This window comes from Oncorhynchus keta, chromosome 7 (genome assembly GCF_023373465.1).
Source record: "Oncorhynchus keta strain PuntledgeMale-10-30-2019 chromosome 7, Oket_V2, whole genome shotgun sequence".
Classification (NCBI taxonomy): Eukaryota; Metazoa; Chordata; class Actinopteri; order Salmoniformes; family Salmonidae; genus Oncorhynchus; species Oncorhynchus keta.
In genome coordinates this window covers 16,222,274-16,243,244 of record NC_068427.1, presented here as the reverse complement: position 1 = coordinate 16,243,244, position 20,971 = coordinate 16,222,274, and the positions used below count along the sequence as shown (strand labels likewise).

At 41.5% G+C, this 20,971-nt stretch overlaps 1 protein-coding gene and 1 long non-coding RNA gene across 6 annotated transcripts in view; one reads left to right on the top strand and one right to left on the bottom strand.

Annotated features, from left to right (window-relative positions):
* The first annotated feature begins 219 nt into the window (after nt 1-219).
* On the top strand, nt 220-12,883 carry LOC118386078 (uncharacterized). Its single transcript, XR_004826153.2, has 3 exons — nt 220-286; nt 450-513; nt 9,170-12,883. It is a non-coding gene; the product is annotated as an uncharacterized LOC118386078 (long non-coding RNA).
* Nucleotides 4,180-20,971, bottom strand: part of LOC118386077 (high affinity cGMP-specific 3',5'-cyclic phosphodiesterase 9A-like) — a 36,680-nt gene continuing 19,888 nt past the window's right edge. For 4 of the 5 annotated variants that reach the window (XM_052522060.1, XM_052522057.1, XM_035773476.2 and 1 more), the window contains 13 exons: nt 16,798-16,882; nt 16,250-16,310; nt 15,164-15,238; nt 14,900-14,986; nt 14,640-14,744; nt 13,877-13,959; nt 13,584-13,740; nt 13,272-13,385; nt 12,941-13,045; nt 5,017-5,145; nt 4,810-4,905; nt 4,625-4,682; nt 4,180-4,508 (listed from right to left, as the gene is read on the bottom strand). In XM_052522060.1, coding sequence (XP_052378020.1) covers nt 4,635-4,682; nt 4,810-4,905; nt 5,017-5,145; nt 12,941-13,045; nt 13,272-13,385; nt 13,584-13,740; nt 13,877-13,959; nt 14,640-14,744; nt 14,900-14,986; nt 15,164-15,238; nt 16,250-16,310; nt 16,798-16,882 — 1,145 coding nt within the window. In that variant the 3' untranslated portion in view covers nt 4,180-4,508; nt 4,625-4,634. Of the gene's footprint in view, nt 4,509-4,624; nt 4,683-4,809; nt 4,906-5,016; nt 5,146-12,940; nt 13,046-13,271; nt 13,386-13,583; nt 13,741-13,876; nt 13,960-14,639; nt 14,745-14,899; nt 14,987-15,163; nt 15,239-15,315; nt 15,391-16,249; nt 16,311-16,797; nt 16,883-20,971 lie in introns of all 5 variants that reach the window. The other variant, XM_052522061.1, reaches the window with a different exon arrangement.

The window sequence follows — 20,971 nt, the reverse complement described above, 5'->3', positions numbered from 1 at the left end:
TTTGTTTTAGATTCCGTCTCTCACAGTTGAAGTGTACCTATGATAATTACAAATTACAGACAAATTACAGACAAATTACAGACCTCTACATGCTTTGTAAGTGGGAAAACCTGCAAAATCGGCAGTGTGTCAAATACTTGTTCTCTCCACTGTAGATGACACTTGCTTTGTATGAGTGGAACTGGGATTCAATGTTTGCCATGTGTTTTCCAGAGTTCCCTCAGCGCAGCTGTTTGGGATGTATTAAGGGGCAGAGGAGCGGTTGGTGCCATTCAGCAGCTGGAAGGTACAGGTGTAGAGCAAACACGACTTAAAAAACACAAGATTATACAATATTGGCTTAGTAAACACACACAAACACCAAGATTTGGTTTGTATCTCTTATACTCTCACTGTGTTGTTTGTACTGTTCACAGAGCCCCGGTGTTGTTGTTGTTTGTTCCCTGCAGTGCAACAGTGAAAGCCCGGAGTTGAAGAGAGAAAACGTACAGCCACATTGGGAGGCACATCAGGGTGAGTCATCGCACCGACAAATTACCACATCGCCCCCTCACCATCCGTCAGTTAAGTGCAGAACTAACATGCGGTGTGTATGCACTCTGCTCCCTTTCTGCCTCCTAATGTTCCCTGAGCTAAGTAGTTCTAATGCAAAGTAGTCAGACTTAGAGGAGACTTTACATTCACATTTGCTTTACTCCCACCATTCACTGACATTCCAACACACACATACATACAGTACGCACAACATATGCTCACACACACCAAAGTGACACAGATGCATACTGACGCCCCAAACACACACACACACACACACACACACACACACACACACACACACACACACACACACACACACACACACACACACACACACACACACACACACACACACACACACACACACACACACACTGCTGATACTTTGTTTATAATATATCTCGATTGCCTAGTCACTTTTACCCCTACCTACACCTGCACATTGACTCGGTACCGGTACTTCTTATATATAGTTTCGTTATTGTTATTTTGTTCCATTTTTTTTATTTTGAGCAGTTTTCTTAATTTTTAACTCTGCTTTTTGGGAAAGGGCTCGTAAGTAAGCATTTCACAGTAAAGTCTACACCTGTTGTATTCAGCGCATGTGACAAATAACATTTGATTTAACGGTTTTCCCTGATGTGGCCACTATATGGCACTGTAGGCCTACTCCACCTAGCCACAACAGTAGAAACATAATCTGTGCGACAAATCATCAGTTTCGTAACACTTGAGGGGTATTCCAGAGGACTATTCCCGAAAACCGGATTAGTGATTTAGCGAAATGTGTCAAAACCGAATTTGTGAAAACTTTCCAGGCTCCAGAAAGAGAGCCTGGTCAGGAACCATAGCAACGAATGCTCTGAATCAAACATGCTACCTACTACGTCAACTTGATTTTAGCCTGTCCGGTGAATAAATAAATATAAGACTTCTCCGCCAATCAGATTCTTGTTCATCACTACCGCCTATCCCTTCTTGGAAAATCCACTTGACATCGGAGCCTGAATTGTTCGCCGGGCTCTCCAGTGGGAACGAACTATTGGACCTAGAATACATCCTTTAGACCATAAAGAATTCGGAATTATTTTTCCACAAGGTCAGTAATATATCTGGTCAATTTACTCAACCCATACCAAATGTAACTCAACGCGGTTTCGCTATGACTGCTATACAAACTCTGTGTATGTTTTTCCACTGGAAGTTTCCTGTACAATGTGGGCGATGCTCAACTATTTGGCAAGGCAACTGTGTGTAGAACCGTAAAATGAGTCTACATCGCATTGAATATATATTTGTATGTATTTGTTGCATTCCCTGGCCATCAAGCTGTCCATATAATAATCAATGAGGACTTTTACAGAATTGCAGGTATAGTAGGCTGTGATAGGTTGACTGCCAGCGATGCTTTGCTAACCTCAAATTAATAAAGCTAAGCAACATAATAAACATGATACATAGCCAAATTCATTTTTCCAAACGTCATTGGTGCTATAGGTGGGACACATATGCTCCATTCAAAGACCATTCTAGACCAAAATGAAGGGGAGAAAATCGATTCACAGCATAAACAAACAGCTATTGAATACTGTAGCCTACACAAATCGAATCATTTTCATAAACAGTCATGAAATTAAATGATCCTCCTTCTTTTGTTTTACATTACATTTAAGTCATTTAGCAGACGCTCTTATCCAGAGCGACTTACAAATTGGTGCATTCACCTTATGACATCCAGTGGAACAGCCACTTTACAATAGTGCATCTAAATCTTTTAAGGGGGGGGGGGGATTACTTTATCCTATCCTAGGTATTCCTTAAAGAGGTGGGGTTTCAGGTGTCTCCGGAAGGTGGTGATTGACTCCGCTGTCCTGGCGTCGTGAGGGAGTGTGTTCCACCATTGGGGAGCCAGAGCAGCGAACAGTTTTGACTGGGCTGAGCGGGAACTGTACTTCCTCAGTGGTAGGGAGGCGAGCAGGCCAGAGGTGGATGAACGCAGTGCCCTTGTTTGGGTGTAGGGACTGATCAGAGCCTGGAGGTACTGAGGTGCCGTTCCCCTCACAGCTCCGTAGGCAAGCACCATGGTCTTGTAGCGGATGCGAGCTTCAACTGGAAGCCAGTGGAGAGAGCGGAGGAGCGGGGTGACGTTTTTTTGTCAGATGATCTGTGACCCCCATTGGGTTATAACTAAACAGAGAACACATTGTTGGGCATGTAGTCATGAAAAGCACTATGAATTCAATAAATTATTATTAATCCTACATTAGGCTATGAAATGGACCTGCAATTGTGACATAGGCTACAACAACTTCCATATTAGGCCAAAGCCTTGACACTTAATATCACCAGCGGTGCAATAAAAGTGCTCTATAAAGTGCAAAGTGTTGTTACTAATCAGCCATGTGTGTGAGCTAGGCCTATTAGACATTGGAATTGTGTCACTACACTTGGCCAAGCTCTGTCTGCAATTTTCTGGCAGGCTCCCTCTATGGCTTTTGCAGCAGTGGATGTATTACTTGTTTTCATAAATATATGAACCATATTCGTTGTATGTTCTTACAACTGTTTCTTGTTGTAGACGTGAAATATTGGGCTCTGTCTTTTGACTCCGTATCCATAGTTTTTTCTGTCATCGACTTGAGGACCTTTTTTAATGTTGTGTGCACGCGCCAGATCAACCAATCTGCGCTCCACTTAGCCTAACAACTTAAATGAGAAGCATCTGTTCTGGAACCAAGGAATCCTGGACTCCCTCATCTGGTTAACACAAGCCAGATATGTTCAGGGAACCCTGAATTTGTTAAACCATCTTTCTGAAATACTAATACCCCTCTGAACTAGAGTCAGGATGTGCCTGTAGTGTCATACCTTGACCACTGGGGGCCCAAGTCCTTCCACTGTCAAAGTACAGTATGTTAATATATACCATTTAGCTGACGCTTTTATCCAAAGCGACTTACAGTCATGTGTGCATACATTCTACGTATGGGTGGTGCCATCATGAGCACGTTCCCCTGCCCAGGCATTGTTGACTCATGCCAGATCTCACCACGCCTGGATAGGTATTTTACTTATCAGCTAACCACACAACAATCTGGTGCCCAACATCAAAGTCGTTGACGTGGCACGCAACCATTGGTTGATGAATGCAACGTCTAGCCAGGGGAACAGGATTCTGATCATGCTGCAGTGGCAGTGCATATCTGTCATTCATTGTCTACCCTCCATAATACTCTTACCATGCCTTTTCTTCTTAAAATAAACCCTTGTATGTTTGGCATGTATGTTCTGCATTGAAAGGCTTTAGGTGTTTCAACATCCTGTTTGACTAAGTCACGTTTTGTATGGGTCACCCCCACACTGACAGCTCCTTAAACCTTCAATAGTTTCTATGTTCGCTAGAAATATGCAGAAAGTAAACAGGGAGTGGAGGCATATGGAAGGAAGGCACATTTCTGATCTACAGCAACAAGGCCACGTGTGTATGATGTTTGGAATGTTCAGAATGCTGAGTGCACAGGCTGACACGCTACATGGCAAAGAGTAGAACAGAGTGGTTGAGGAGCACTTGTTACCCTTTCTGTCTATCTTAATCATATGAAACTTATCCACAGCTAAAATGAACATAAATACGTCTAGAAATAAGACTAATAAGCTTTAATAATGGTAATATATGTTATAAAACAAAATAAAAAACATTATGTGAAAGGTTATAATTAAAGTAAACCTTTTATTTTGTAGGAAACAACGAAGGCAACTAAAAATCTGTACATTCTGTATAAAACAACATTTTTAAAAAAAACAATAAGAGAAAATCTAAATATTGTTCACTGAAGTAGTCTGCTGTACAAGTCGACATTCCCTGATAAAAGCTTTTGGATTGTCCATCCGACCAGTCAGTCAAGTAGCTTGGTCTGTTTCCATCTTCCTCTGGTCCCATTCCTCAGACTATGCTGACTCAACCTTTACCACTGTAGGAAGTTTGAGTTAAAACAGAGGAACACACATTCATTTCATCTACCCCGCACCAGAGCCATATAGTATAGAGAAAGACTTTGCTCAATGCAGCCAGTTTAAAAACAACTACCTTTGTGCTTTCATTTCTTCTTCCCCATAGTCAAGTTCTCACTTTTCTTTTTCTGCACCTAAAGTAGAAACATTCACAGGACTGTTAGTCACCGCTGCTACACATAAAAACATAAAAACATGTCCTTCTTTAAATAAAATGTTAAAAAATAAAAAAACACATGTACACACACAAATACCTCTGACCTCATTCATGGCATCGTCAATCTGCTTGAGCTCTTCGTATCTGTCTCGCGACTCTCTCAGAGGCTGGACCATCACATCCTCAATCTGAGGGAACAGCTGAGACACACAGAGAGAGAGAAAGGAGGCAGGCTTTACCATCATCATCATCATCATCAGTCCTATCACTCCAACATTCTCTTTTTATAGTCCCATCTATCCATGGCTCACCTTCATGACGGTCTCAAACATGGGGATGAGGACAAACTTGATGAAACCGATCTGAGCGGTGGGTTTGGTGACCTTCTCTCTGTCCATGAAGGGGGCCACGGGCAGGCCCTCTGCCTTCTCCCTGTCACTCTGTGGAAAGGGTGGAGAAGAGAGAGAAAGATGTCAGTGCAATCCATAATTCTTTATACAAATGGTAAATAGTGTATCTATAGTACTTTCAAAGTATTCACAGCCCTTTACTTTCCCCACATTTCGTCGTGTTACAGCCTGAATTTAAAATGGATGAAGTCAAGATTGTGTGTCACTGGCATACCAACAATATCCGATAAGTTCACATTTTTACAAATTCATTAAAAATGAAAAGCTGAAATGTCTTGAGTAAATAAGTATTCATCCACTTTGTTATGGCCTAAATAAGTTCAGAAGTAAAAATGTGCTTAACAAGTCATATAATAAGTTGCATGGACTCACTCTGTGTACAATATATACATAAATATATTTTAATGACTACCTCATCTAAGTATCCCACACATACAGATAATTGTAAGCTTACTCAGTCGAGCAGTGCATTTCCAACACAGATTTAACCACAAAGTCCAAGGATGTTTTCAGAGGCAAAGAAGGGCACCCATTGGTAGATGGGTAAAAAAAAAAGCAGACATTGAATATCCCTTTGAGCATGGTGAACTTATTCATTACACTTTGGATGGTGTATCAATACACCCAGTCACTACAAAGATACAGGCGTCCTTCCTAACTCAGTTGCTGGAGAGAAACCCGCTCATGAATTTCTCCATGGGGCCAATTGTGACTTTAAAATAAATTCTGAGACAACTTAGTGATGATGAATTTTACAAAAGACTCCCAAAGAACCCTACTAATCAATTAAACTCTGATTCATATTAAATTGTCAATTTTTGAATGGAGGGGAAATTACAAAGACAATATGAGTACATGAAAGTTGACTGCCCAAACATACCTGTCATATACGCTCTACCCAAAATTCACAAGAGCATGACACCACCTATACCATGCAGGCCCATTGTGAGTAGTAACGGACAGAGAATATCTCTACCTTTGTAAACCATTTTGTGAAACCCTTCCCACGTATACTAGAGACTCTATTGATTTTACATATTTTTAAAAAATCTGTGGATTTTCAATTCTGTGTACTCTTCATGTTACCATTCTATATACTTGAATAAAAAAACAAGAGCTGGCACACACCCAGAGACAATTATTTTATGTGCTGACTAAACTATGAGCTATAAAAAAAAATAAGAGTCACACACTCTATACATAAACTTCCAGTAATTTATTGGGTTTCGGCATCACTGGATTCAGCACTACCTGTTTTTCAAAAATTTCTAGATATACAGTACCAGTCAAAAGCTTGTACACACCTACAGTACACATTCAAGGGTTTTTCATTATTACCATTTTCTACATTGTAGAATAATAGTGAATACATGCCACATATGAAATAACACATGGAATCATGTAGTAACCAAAAAAAAGTGTTAAACAAATCCAAATGTATTTTATATTTGAGATTCTTCAAAGTAGCCACCCTTTGGTTTGATGACAGCTTTGCACACTCTTGGCATTCTCTCAACCAGCTTCATGAGGTAGTCACCTGGAATGCATTTCAATTAGCAGGCGTGCCTTGTTAAAAGTTACTTTGTGGAATTTCTTTCCTTCTGAATGCGTTCGAGTCAATCCGTTGTGTTGTGACAAGGTACAGTAGGGTTGGTATACAGAAGATGGCCCTATTTGGTAAAAGACCAAGTCCATATTCTGGCAAGAACAGCTCCAATAAGCAAAGAGAAACGACAGTCCATCAATAAGTCACGAAGGTCCGTCAATGCGGAAAATTTCAATAACTTTGAAAGTTTCTTCAACTGCAGTTGCAAAAACCATCAAGTGCTGTGATTAAACTGACTTTCACGAGGACTGCCACAGGAAAGGAGGACCCAGAGTTACCTCTGCTGCAGAGGATAAGTTCATTAGAGTTAACGGCACCTCTGATTGCAGCCCAAATAAAGGCTTCACAGAGTTCAAGTAACAGACATCTCAACATCAACTGTTCAGAGGAGACTGCGTGAATCAGGCCTTCATGGTCAAATTGCTGCAAATAAACCACTACTAAAGTACACCAATAATAAGAAGAGACTTGCTTGGGACAAGAAACATGAGCAATGGACATTAGACCGGTGGAAATCTGTCCTTTGGTCAGATGAGTCAGAATTTGAGATTTTGGGTTCCAACCGCCGTGTCTTTGTGAGACGCAGAGTAAGGGAAAGTATGATCTCAGCATGTGTGGTTCCCACCATGAAGCATGGAGGAGGAGGTGTGATGGTGCTTTGCTGGTGACACTGTCTGTGATTTATTTAGAATTCAAGGCACACTTAACCAGCATGTCTACCACAGCATTCTGCAGCGATACGCCATCCCAGCTGTTTTGAGCTTATCATTTGTTTTTCAACAGGACAATGATGCAAAACACACCTCCAGGCTGTGTAAAGGCTATTTGACCAATGAGAGTGATTGAGTGCCGCATCAGATGACCTGGCCTCCACAATTACCCAACCTCAACCCAATTGAGATGGTTGGGGATGAGGTGGACCGCAGAGTGAAGGAAAAGCAGCCAACAAGTGCTCAGCATATGTGGGAACTCCTTCAAGACTGTTGGTAAAGCATTCCTTTGAGAGAATGCCAAGAGTGCGCAAAGGTGTCATCCAGGCAAAGGGTAGCTACTTCGAAGAATCTAAAATTAAATATATTTAGATTTGTTTAAAACTTTTTTGCTTACCACATGATTCCATGTGTTATTTCATAGTTTTGACATCTTCACTATTGCTCTAGAAAATAGTAACAAATGAAGAAAAACCCTTGAATGAGTAGGTGTGTCCAAACTTTTGACTGCCATATATATATATATAGGAATATAGGAATGTTTGAAAAACAGTTGGCGCTGAATCCAGACCTTAACCCCTTTCTCTCCAATATTCTCCTAATTCTGAGATATTTGGATGACATTTTCGTGAACTATGCAGGCACCCAGGACGAACTTTTGGAATTCCATGCTTATCTAAACTCTATGAATGAACAACTTCATTTCACCTTTAACCTTTCACCTATCACAAATCAGTTTTCTTGATGTGATGGCTATTAAGGACAAAACCTCCCTCTTCACAGATCTCTATACAAAACCTACGGACAGGAACACCCTCAGTGGTGACAGCTTTCATCCACGTCCACTTATTAAAAGTCTCCCTATATGTCAATTCAGTCGTATCAGAAGAAAATGCCGCTCTGATGCCTCTTATCCGAACCAGACCACGGACCTCACGCAAAGGTTTAAGGAAATGCCGCTCTGATGCCTCTTATCCGAACCAGACCACGGACCTCACGCAAAGGTTTAAGGAAATGCCGCTCTGATGCCTCTTATCCGAACCAGACCACGGACCTCACGCAAAGGTTTAAGGAAATGCCGCTCTGATACCTCTTATCCGAACCAGACCACGGACCTCACGCAAAGGTTTAAGGAAATGCCGCTCTGATACCTCTTATCCGAACCAGACCACGGACCTCACGCAAAGGTTTAAGGAAATGCCGCTCTGATACCTCTTATCCGAACCAGACCACGGACCTCACGCAAAGGTTTAAGGAAATGCGGTACAAAGACAATTGGGTAAAACATGCCAATGATCAGTTTGAAGGACACAGTTAGAAAGCCTTCAAACAAAAGTTCAAGAAAAAGCAGAACGTTTCCCATCATGCTTCACTCAAAACTCACCAATACTGAAACATTGGGGAAGGCATTTAAGGACATTATCAAAAAGGACTGGTACATTATTGATACTGACCCACAATTGAACCCCATTTTTAAATATCCCCACATACGGTCTTTAAAAAGACGCACACATGAGAGACGTCGTGGTTAAATCTCATTACCCACCAAAGAAAAGGGAAACTTTCCGGGGTGATTACAAATGTGGCCAATGAGCTCAATGCAGCTTCACATACAAATGCAACTCATTTACCCACCAACAGCACGGGACAAAGATGTAAATTAAAAGGGCCTGATTATCTGCATATCCACCAATGTTATTTACATGTTGGAAATGTCCTTGTGGTCTGTCTTACATAGGAGAAACCCGTAGAAGCCAAAAAGACACGAATCAGTGAGCACCGCAGCAATATACGGACAGGTGAGACAAGAAATATGGTTTCTGTTCATTTTGTACTGGACATCCTATTAGTTCTCTGAGATACGTTGCAATAGAAATGGTCAAGATGTTATGCAGGGGGAGGGGACATTGAGAGGAAACTTCTTCAAAGCGATTCTTTCTGGATCCACAGGCTCAACAAACTGTCTCCTCTTGGCCTTAACAAGGAATTTGACTTCAAACCGTTTTTATAGTTTCAATATGTCCAAATTGTTTTTTTGTTTTTAAAAATCCTAATTGAATATTTTAGGTATGTTACTGTAAATATTGATCACATTCCTTGTGTATGTATCACGCCCTGCTCTGTTTCACCTGTCTTGTGCTTGTCTCCACCCCCCACCAGGTGTCTCCCATTTGTCCCCATTATCCCCTGTGTATTTATACCTGTGTTTTCTGTTTGTCTTTTGCCAGTTCGTCTTGTCCCGTCAAGTATTACCAGCGTGTTTTCCCGGTTTCGAGTCTTTCTAGTTATTGTTTTCTAGTCTTCCCGGTTCTGACCATTCTGCCTGCCTGCCGTTCTGTACCTCATTGACTCTGCCCTGGACTACTGACCTCTGCCTGCCCTGACCCTGAGTCTGCTTACCATTCTGTACCTCATTGACTCTGCCCTGGACTACTGACCTCTGCCTGCCCTGACCCTGAGTCTGCTTACCATTCTGTACCTCTTTGACTCTGCCCTGGATTATTGACCTCTGCCTGCCCTCGACCTGCCCTGCCCTGGCCTGGCCTGTCCCCTTGTATAATAAATATTATGAGAACTGTACTCTCCGCCTCCTCCTCTGCATCTGGGTCATATCCTGAGTCGTGATAGTGTGATCATATATTTTGATACATCGAATGTGTTATACATGATTTTTTTTTTTTTTAACCTAATGTTTCAGGAAGTGATGTCACTGAGCACTGCCCCTATATATAGGACCTTCTACACCCACTTGGGATGTTGATGCCTGATGAGGACCTAAGGGTCGAAACGTAGTTATAAATAAATATCACCAGGGAGCAGCAGTGAGCAGCGTTTCCCTTTCTGTTTTTCAGGAGTTTGGCTACAACTCCAGCACCTTTGGAAAGTACCTGGATGTGCAGATGTTCTTCAGCTTTTTGACTTTAAAACAGTGAAAGAGTTTAATGGCTGTGATAGGAGAAAACAGAGGATGGATCAACAATATTGTTGTTACTAAACAAAATGAACCTAAATGACAGAGTGAAAAAAAGGAAGCCAAATATACACTGGAGTTGCTTATCAAGACGAAATTGGACGTTCTTGAGTGGCCTAGTTACAGTTTGGACTTAAATCGTCTGGAAAATCTATGGCAAGACCTGAAAATGTTTGTCTAGCAATGATCAACAACCGACTTGACAGAGCTTAAAGAATAAAACAAATAATAAATGTTGTACAATCCAGGTGTGCAAAGCTCATAAAGACTCATAGCTGTAATCACAGCTAAAGGTGATTCTAACATGTATTGACTCAGGGGGTTGAATACTATATTAGTGTTTTTTTAACTTTTCATATTTATTTTACAAATGTTAGAAACATGACAATTCAATCAATTGCAATCCCACTTTGCAACACAACAAAATGTTTAAAAAGGCGAGGGATATACCTGAAGGCACTGTATACTGTATGTCAAAATACAATGTTTCAGGAAATGTGTTGTTCCATTTTCACACAGACTAATGTATCAATATTGAGATATGAGGCAGGTATGACACATACCTTGAATTACACAGTAGGCTATGTACTGTATAAAAACACATATACAGTATATGGGGGTTTACACAGTAGGCTATGTACTGTATAAAAACACATATACAGTATATGGGGGTTTACACAGTAGGCTATGTACATTTACATTTACATTTAAGTCATTTAGCAGACGCTCTTATCCAGAGCGACTTACAAATTGGTGCAAACACCTATGACAACCAGTGGAACAGCCACTTGCATCTAAATCTTGTTGGGGGGGGGTTAGTATAAAAACACATATACAGTATATGGGGGTTTACACAGTAGGCTATGTACTGTATAAAAACACATATACAGTATATGGGGGTTTACACAGTAGGCTATGTACTGTATAAAAACACATATACAGTATATGGGGGTTTACACAGTAGGCTATGTACTGTATAAAAACACATATACAGTAAATGGGGGTTTACACAGTAGGCTATGTACTGTATAAAAACACATATACAGTATATGGGGGTTTACACAGTAGGCTATGTACTGTATAAAAACACATATACAGTATATGGGGGTTTACACAGTAGGCTATGTACTGTATAAAAACACATATACAGTAAATGGGGGTTTACACAGTAGGCTATGTACTGTATAACAACACATATACAGTATATGGGGGTTTACACAGTAGGCTATGTACTGTATAAAAACACATATACAGTAAATGGGGGTTTACACAGTAGGCTATGTACTGTATAAAAACACATATACAGTAAATGGGGGTTTACACAGTAGGCTATGTACTGTATAAAAACACATATACAGTAAATGGGGGTTTACACAGTAGGCTATGTACTGTATAAAAACACATATACAGTAAATGGGGGTTTACACAGTAGGCTATGTACTGTATAAAAACACATATACAGTAAATGGGGGTTTACACAGTAGGCTATGTACTGTATAAAAACACATATACAGTAAATGGGGGTTTACACAGTAGGCTATGTACTGTATAAAAACACATATACAGTAAATGGGGGTTTACACAGTAGGCTATGTACTGTATAAAAACACATATACAGTAAATGGGGGTTTACACAGTAGGCTATGTACTATATAAAACACATATACAGTAAATGGGGTTTACACAGTAGGCTATGCACTATATAAAAACACATATACAGTAAATGGGGGTTTACACAGTAGGCTATGTACTGTATAAAAACACATACAGTAAATGGGGGTTTACACAGTAGGCTATTTACTGTATAAAAACACATATACAGTAAATGGGGGTTTACACAGTAGGCTATGCACTATATAAAAACACATATACAGTAAATGGGGGTTTACACAGTAGGCTATGTACTGTATAAAAACACATATACAGTAAATGGGGGTTTACACAGTAGGCTATGTACTGTATAAAAACACATATACAGTAAATGGGGGTTTACACAGTAGGCTATGTACTGTATAAAAACACATATACAGTAAATGGGGGTTTACACAGTAGGCTATGTACTATATAAAACACATATACAGTAAATGGGGTTTACACAGTAGGCTATGCACTATATAAAAACACATATACAGTAAATGGGGGTTTACACAGTAGGCTATGTACTGTATAAAAACACATATACAGTAAATGGGGGTTTACACAGTAGGCTATGTACTGTATAAAAACACATAAACAGTCCCCTTTGTATGTATTTTGACAGTTCTATTTGGCTATATACTATACCAGTATTTTGGATTTGAGATTAAATCACATTCAGTGACAGTACAGAATGTCACCTTTTATTTGAGTATATGTTTCATATATCTTGTCCCCCCATTTGAAGATGTCATAAGTATTTGGACATATTTCACCTCAAATGAAACATTTCATCTCAAATCCAAAATGCTGGAGTATAGAGCCAAATTAAAAATGTTAGAACTACTGTTGAAATACATGCATAGGTAGGTAAGTGTACAGTATAGATAGGGATTCACATACCTGCATGAAGTACTCCTCCAACAGACAGTCCGCCCAGGGCTCAGCCACCTCCATGGGTCGCACCTCGTTAGAAATGTCACAGCACTTAATGAGCACCATCTTCAGCTGGGCGGGCCAAAGGTCACACAGTGCAGAGTTCAGTATGGGGAAGGGGTCTACTAGATTTTTTCACATAGATAGCAGCACAAAGGACTAACAAACATACATAGTGAAGTTGTAAATATAGAATTACTGCATCGGGCAGTAGGACAAATACACTGCACAAACTGTAAGGGAGTGGAAAATACGCATTCTATGGTAGGGACAAATACATAGTCAATTGTATCCTTACACAAGTGACATGTTCTTCATCAGTGAAGTCAAAGCTGTCCACTTTATGCTTGAAGGAGTCCAGTATCTCGCCATGTCGTGCCATGTCTGTGGCCAGTATCAGTGTGATGATTCCCTAAGACAGAAATAGGCGGTTAGATCAGAATATAGACTAGACTACTGCTATAGTAGTACACACACACACACACACACACACACACACACACACACACACACACACACACACACACACACACACACACACACACACACACACACACACACACACACACACACACACACACACACACACACACACACACACACACCCTACCTGGCGTATCTGTTTGAAGGCCTCGGGGTCGAAGGTGGAGAAGATGTTGCAGTCGGGCTGGGAGAAGATCTGGAAGGCTACGGCACAGTGGTGATTCTCCAGAGGGGAGATGTCATTGTAGCGTACTGCCAGCTCCGTCCGTGCATTTATCTGGTACCTGAGAGACAGAGAGGGAGACTTGGTCTCACAGGGGCTTGCTTGTTGAATGGAACCTGGACTATATCAAACTAGGATAGACAGATGGCAGTGGTAGAGTAAGAGAGAGAGAGAGCGAGAATAAAAGCATGGATTACATGTTGTTGTATCCGGGGTGATCCAGATCGTGGCACACTGCAGCTGTCATCAGAATCAGAATGTCCACCTGGGTGAACGTCTCCTGGAAGACACACAATTCACAATTATTATTATTATAAGTGGCACAACTAATGGTACATCTGTGTTAGCATGTGTGTGTGTGTGTGTGTGCACGCATGTGTGTGTACGCATCATGCAACTATGCACACGTAGGTACATGCATGTTTGTGTAAGTGAGTGTGTGGTGTGTGAAAGAGTGTGTTTGTGAGATCTCATTAGCACATCATTAACATGGGCGTCTTGTAATCGGCCATTATAGGCTTTGATTAATAAACCTGTCATGAATGGTTGTCCATGACAACAGGGTTCGAGATGATGTCTAAGGGAGTGTCTCCAAGGGAGTAGAATTTATCTCTCAGACACCTCTCAGCTTTTCTCTCCCTCCCCTCGCCCCTCCTCTTCAAGTACAAACATCATTCTTCCTCACCAACCCCTCATTCTCATCCCTACAATATTAGTGCTGCCCTTTTATAGAGCTGAGGTATTACTGTAGTATATTAATCTGGTATTACCTTCGGTATTACTGTTGTATTACTGTAGTATTATTACTGTGGTATTACCGTCTGTGTTACCTTTGGTATTACCTTTGGTATTACTGTGGTATTACTGTCTAAGAGATCGTCTCCAAGGGAGTAGAATTGATCTTTCAGACACATCTCTCAGCTTCTCTCTAGTATTACTGTGGTATAACTGCGGTATTACCTGTAGGCTGCAGAGGCAGATCATGCTGTACATCATCTGGGTGACACAAAAACAGTGACGGAAGTTATGAAAGGGATTCATCCTGTAGTTGTCATGGATACAAAGCTGCAGGGAGGGAGAGGGGGGGATGAGAGACAGAGGGAAGAATGAGTGAATGTGTGAGACCACCAGACAGCGACAACAAACCTACCACTCGTAACATGAAACAAGTGGAGCAGCAGCAGATTCTGAAAAGTTGTAGATATCTCTAGCCGTCTTACCAGCCACCGCTTCAGTGTGATGGGGTTCATGTTGAAGTCTTTGACCAGGTCCAAGTCGTGGTACATGTGCTCCAGGCAGCTCAGCATCTGGTCACATGAAGCAAGGAGGAGTGAGACCGAAGGTGAGCGATACTTTGTTGCGGTTGACCACATATGGTCAACAGTTATATATGGTTGTAGTTGATCCTCTATGGTCAACAACTCTATGGTTGAGTTGAGTGTTTATGGAAGTTGAACCTCTAGGGCCCAATCCCCTGTCCTCACCTCATTGGGCTCCCACTGCCACACATCAAAGGTGGGTTGTCTGAGAGCTTCCACTGTCTCCTGAGACAGGTGGTACTACACACACGCACACGCATGCAGATAGAGAACAGAAGGGGCGGAGAGAGAAGAACAAAGTGAAGTCAGCATCTTACCTCGTTGGACTCCCACAGCCAGAGGCCAAAGGCAGGCTTTCTGAGGGCATCTATGGTCTGCTGCGAGAGCATGTACTGCAGGCGACAGAGCTCCCAGTTAACCCTGTTTTTCTCCGCTGGCTGTGGGCTCACCTCTACACACACATACACACACACACCCGGGCATACCTGACTACAGGTTTAACCTCAGTTAGTTTCACCCTGTATTTCTTTAAGTGAGGCAGCTTGCCACTAGGTCCTTTGCACTCCGCCTACCAATGAAATCTAGGGGAAACACAGGCACATCTAAGATGGGTACACCTAACTAGGGACATGCTGTCAGAGACGGAAATGAAAGCAAGACATCTCACAGGGTAATTTTTTTCTGGTAGGGCGGGGCGGGTGAGCGTGGGTGGGGGGAATAAGTAGACCAGAGATGGCTGTTGTTGGGCAGTTTCCCATTGAAAGCAATTTTGTCTGTGTAAGTGGGCGTTCCCTCTATCGTATGAGCACGCCAGAGATTACAGAGGAACCGTGAGCTCACACGGGAAATCATGCTCACGCAAGAGAGGGAACGCCCACTTACACAGACAGGAATCTTGACCATTTTTTTAATGGAAATCATCTTTGATGCTGTGTCTGATAATAGGAGGTGCATCTCTCACACTATTTTAATTTGAATGCCATTTATCAGATGCTTTTATCCAAAGTCATGTGTGCATACATTTTTTACGTATGTGTGTTTCCAGGAACCCACTATCCTGATGGTTCAAGAACCATGATCTACCAACTGCGCTACGGAGGACCAGAGGATCACACAACTGATTCTGGACATTCAAAAGTGGTGTTCTGACGCTATGGACATACAATACCTGATAACAAGCTCATTGACAATGACAAAACACAGACTGACGGTGACAATGAAGTAGGAGGAATTTGCAGACCACTCACTTACTTTGGGGTAAGAGGGCACATCTCTGCGCGGTGTCAGCTTCTTGTTGTCATCCAGGAAATGACTACAGTACAAAGCAAGCAGTAACCAATTAATAGAATCCGACCATAGACACACACAACATAGTGCGAAGACTGTAATGAAATATGACATTTTAAGATATAAGCAATCCTTCGTAAGAATATCAGTAGGCCTATATAACAGGATGTAACAGTCTGTAACAATATCAGTATGAGCCATTACTGCTCGCACAAGCCGAGGCACGTGCAAAGCTACTTACTGATCTGGGGGCAGTTGTTTTAAAGCCCTGCTAATGACAGACAAAGGAGAGGAAGTTTTCCTCCAACACTTCCTCTACTAACTTCCTCTAACTAGGAGCTAAGAAAGACTATTCAATGTAAGACGCAGAAAACAAACACCATTCAGGATTACATTGGACATCTTTATCAGGATTCAGGTCAAAGCTAAAGGGTCAAGATTAATCGTTATCATGATTCAAGTCAAAGCTAGAGGTCAATGTTCAAAGATGACCAGATAACCATGTGACTAACCTGTTGTTCCGGGAGGCCATCTCCTCCCGGAGCTTCTTGATGTCGCTGCGACACTTCTCTATCTCCACCACCTTCATCCCTTCCACTGCAGAGAGAATGAGAGAGGGAAAGAAAGAAAAAAAAGAGAGAGAGAAAGAGGGGTTAATATATCCTATGTAACCAATAATCAGGTGACCTGGACCTGAAGCAGTCAGTCACCCGGAACAAATTAACCTCAAAACACCCCCCCAGCCATCACAGTAGCAGTACTTCACAGTGAAGGACGATGTAATGATTAAAGATTGATTACTGATTAAATGTTCCCACTGGACTGCACAGTGAGGCTGGGGCACCATGCGTGTCTGGAACAAATTGTGACAGAACAGTTGAAGGCCATAAAGGCCTTTTAAACATACAGTACTGTGCAAAAACTGGAGGAAATCCAATGTACTACCGGTACTTTGACGGAATGAGGCATATCAAGCCATCTATATCAATTCAATTTTATATCTGTTTTTACAATCTGATTAGAGAGATCTAACACATCAAATCAAAGCTCAAAGGGAAGCCAGCGAGCATAGTGTGGGACAGTGTAAACAAACTTCCTTGCACACAACAAAATGGACAGAAATAGATTAAATAGGCAGCACTATGATTTACTATAGGGTCAAGGACAGCTAGCATAGATGTCGGATCTTAATTTGATCACCATGTTGTAGGATAACTTTCCAGCAATGCAGGTAATTTAAAATGTGTAGTGTATTTGATGTTTAAAAAGGCTTCTGAAGTTTTTTACTTGCTATATTGTATTTACTTCACCACCATGGCCTTTTTTTGCCTTTACCTCCCTTATCTCACCTCATTTGCTCACATTGTATATAGACTTATTTCTCTACTGTATTCTTGACTGTATGGCTGTGTTGTTGTATGTGTCGAACTGCTTTGCTTTATCCTGGCCAGGTCGCAATTGTAAATGAGAACTTGCTCTCAACTTGCCTACCTGGTTAAATAAAGGTGAAATAAAATAAAAAAATAAATGAAAAAATTTGTTGGAAAAATTGTTGGAAAAATTACTTGTGTTATGCACAAAGTAGATGTCCTAACCAACTTGCCAAAACTATAGTTCTTTATCAAGAATTTTGTGGAGTGGTTGAAAAACGAGTTTTAATGACTTTAACCTAAGTGTATGTAAACTTCCGACTTTAACTGTATAGTGTCTAGCAGTGGCTATACATGTCAAGGCTACAGCTAGCATTGTACAAGTTTATGATAAAGCATATTTCCCACCTAGTCTATAGTTTTTCTATGTGAGTTCTCTTTGGTCAATGTCTAGGTGAATAACATGAGGTCAGAAAATAATAATATGAGGTTAAACTAGAGTAGAGAACATAATACTGATGTAGGAGCTTAATTTGAGCCAGTTTGCCACAGCAGGGAAATAATCCTGCTGCAACAGGAAATGTGAATTATTATGTTGATTATAATTAATGGACATTTGTTTAGAGGTTGATACATTTTTCATAAGGGAAAATCAAGTCAGAAATTTCAACCTGGAAATGTCAAACTTCAGAAGCCCGTTTTCTCCCCAATTTCGTGATATCCAATTGAGATCCAGTTACGATCTTGTCTCATCGCTGCAACTCACCAACGGGGTTGGGAGAGGCCAAGATTGAGTCATGCATCCTCCAAACATGACCCTCCAAGTCCTGCTGCTTCTTAACACACACTCGCTTAATCCGGAAGCCAGCTGCACCAATGTGTCGGAGGAAACACTGTTCAACTGACGATGAGGGTCAGCTTGCAGGCGCCTGGCCCGCCACTAGAGCGTGATGAGCCAAGTTCAGCCCCCCTGGCCAAACCCTCCCCTAAAAACCCTCCCCTAACCTGGACGACGCTGGGCCAATTGTGTGCCGCCCTATGGGACTCCCAGTCATGGCCGGTTGTGACACAGTCTGAGATCAAACCCCATGCTGTCGTGACACTGCAACACCTTCGACCGCTGCGCAACTCGGGAGGCCTCTCCATTGCCAGCTCTTGTCCCCTTACTTGCTAGCCAGCCAACTTGAGCTAACACAGTCACGTCAAACAGTGAAACCCAAATAACAGAAAAATAGCATGATTTGCATTTATTTAAGCTGTTTTCTAGTATTTGGATACATCTATAACAATGAGCTAATGAAAATGTGCTCTCTCGTCAGGACACTGTTTAGAGGAGCTAGCCAACAACACATCTAACAAAATCAATTCAAACTGAAGCTGGAAAGACAGCAAACTAGCTGTATTTCATTTCATTTGAACTGTTTTTCTATTGACATTTCTTTGTATACATATCCATAAAGATTACGCTAATTCATGATTTCGGCTGGTTGAGAAAAGCTGCCTGCCTCTGTCTCGTCCCGACTCCCAACTCGTTCATTAATATGGGACAGCTGGAGATCGAATTTCAATATTGAAACAATGTTGCAAATGTTGCAGAGACAGCTAGCATGGTTTATATAAATCTACGCTGTTGAAAACCAAGTTCTAGTCCAAAAGAAAGGGGAGATCATGTCTAAGATGATTTTCTACAGTGGAGATTTTTATAAAGTTTATAAATTGCCTGGTTGGGTTGATGGATAGCACAGTGAGATGGAACAGTAAATAGGCATTTCAACGTCATAGCCTTAGCCGGTAGTAACTTGTGGAATAGGCACTGGCTGGAACGCGGTTTTAACCCATCAGCATCCAGGATTAGACCCACCCCGTGTATAACAGGTGAATAGAGAATGTATGGTATGTCAGTCTATTATGTTAAACCAAAATCTCACATATCAAATCAAAGATCCAAACTTGGTTAGTAGACAGTTTTGTACACTATTTGAAATGTAAAAACACTGTTTAACAACCACTAGACACAAGTATGTTTTAAAGCTGAACAAATTTGCATTGCTAAATATATCAAGACAAAACACCCCATTCAAACCCTACTAAATAGTTAAATCCCCCTCCTTCGGGGGTGTACGTTACTTTTTTTACCTTAAAGGGAAACTTTCCCGCTAGACACTATTTGGGGTGTTTTTCCAGTCTCCCTAAAAAGCATACAGATGGCGCTGACAGACATGGCAGCTTTGCTTCTAGCTCCTAAGCAACTTTGCAGTATTTCTTTTTTGAGGTGTTACTTCTTACATAAAAAAATCATTCTGGGCTAATTGTGTTATTACATACAGCCGGAAATCAATTTTGGATATCAGAGCGGCAGTAACCAGCATTACGACCAGGAATACAACTTTCCCGAATCGGATCCATTCGCACCCCCCCGGGTAAATGAACTTATCCCAGAGGCTGCTCCAAGACGCCAGCAGAGACGCCGGCAGAGAAGAGGTATTCAGAGTGGACTTGTAGTCCGACTAATGTTCAGTCTCTGGTCAACAAAGTAGACGAGCTCAGGGCGAGGATCTCCTTCCAGAGAGACATCAGGGACTGTAACATACTCTGTTTCATGGAATCATGACTCTCTCCGGATATACTGTCCCTATCCATACAGCCAGATGGGTTCTCAGTACATCACACAGACAAGAATAAAGAAGACTCTGGGAAGACGAAGGGCGGTGGTGTATGTTTCATGATTAACCACTCATGGTGTGACTGTGATAATGTACAGAAACACAAGTCATTTTGTTCACCTGACCTTGAACACAATCAAATGCCGACCGTATTACCTCCAAAGAAAATTATATTTGTTTATAGTCCCCCTCTAGCCGATACCACTATGGTCCTCAAGGAACTACACTGGACTTTATGCAAACTGGAAACCACATATCCTGAGGCCGCATTTATTGTAGCTGGGGATTGTAATAAAGCAAATTTGAGGAAAACACTATTGAAGTTCTATCAACACATTGACTGCAGTACTGGCACTGGGAAAACACTCAACCACTGCTATTCTCTCTTCCGGGATGCCTACAAGGCCCTCCCCCGCCCATTTTGCTCCCCCATTCCTATATGCACAGAAAGTACATGCGCTAAGGTCTATTCAACACTGATCTGACCAATCAGAATCCATGCTTCAAGATTGTTTTGATCACTTAGCCTGGGATTTGTTCCGGGTAACCTGTAAGAATAACAATGATGTATACACGGACACGGTGACTGAGTTCATCAGGAAGTGTATAGGGAATGTTGTTCCCACTGTGACTATTAAAACCTACCCAAACCA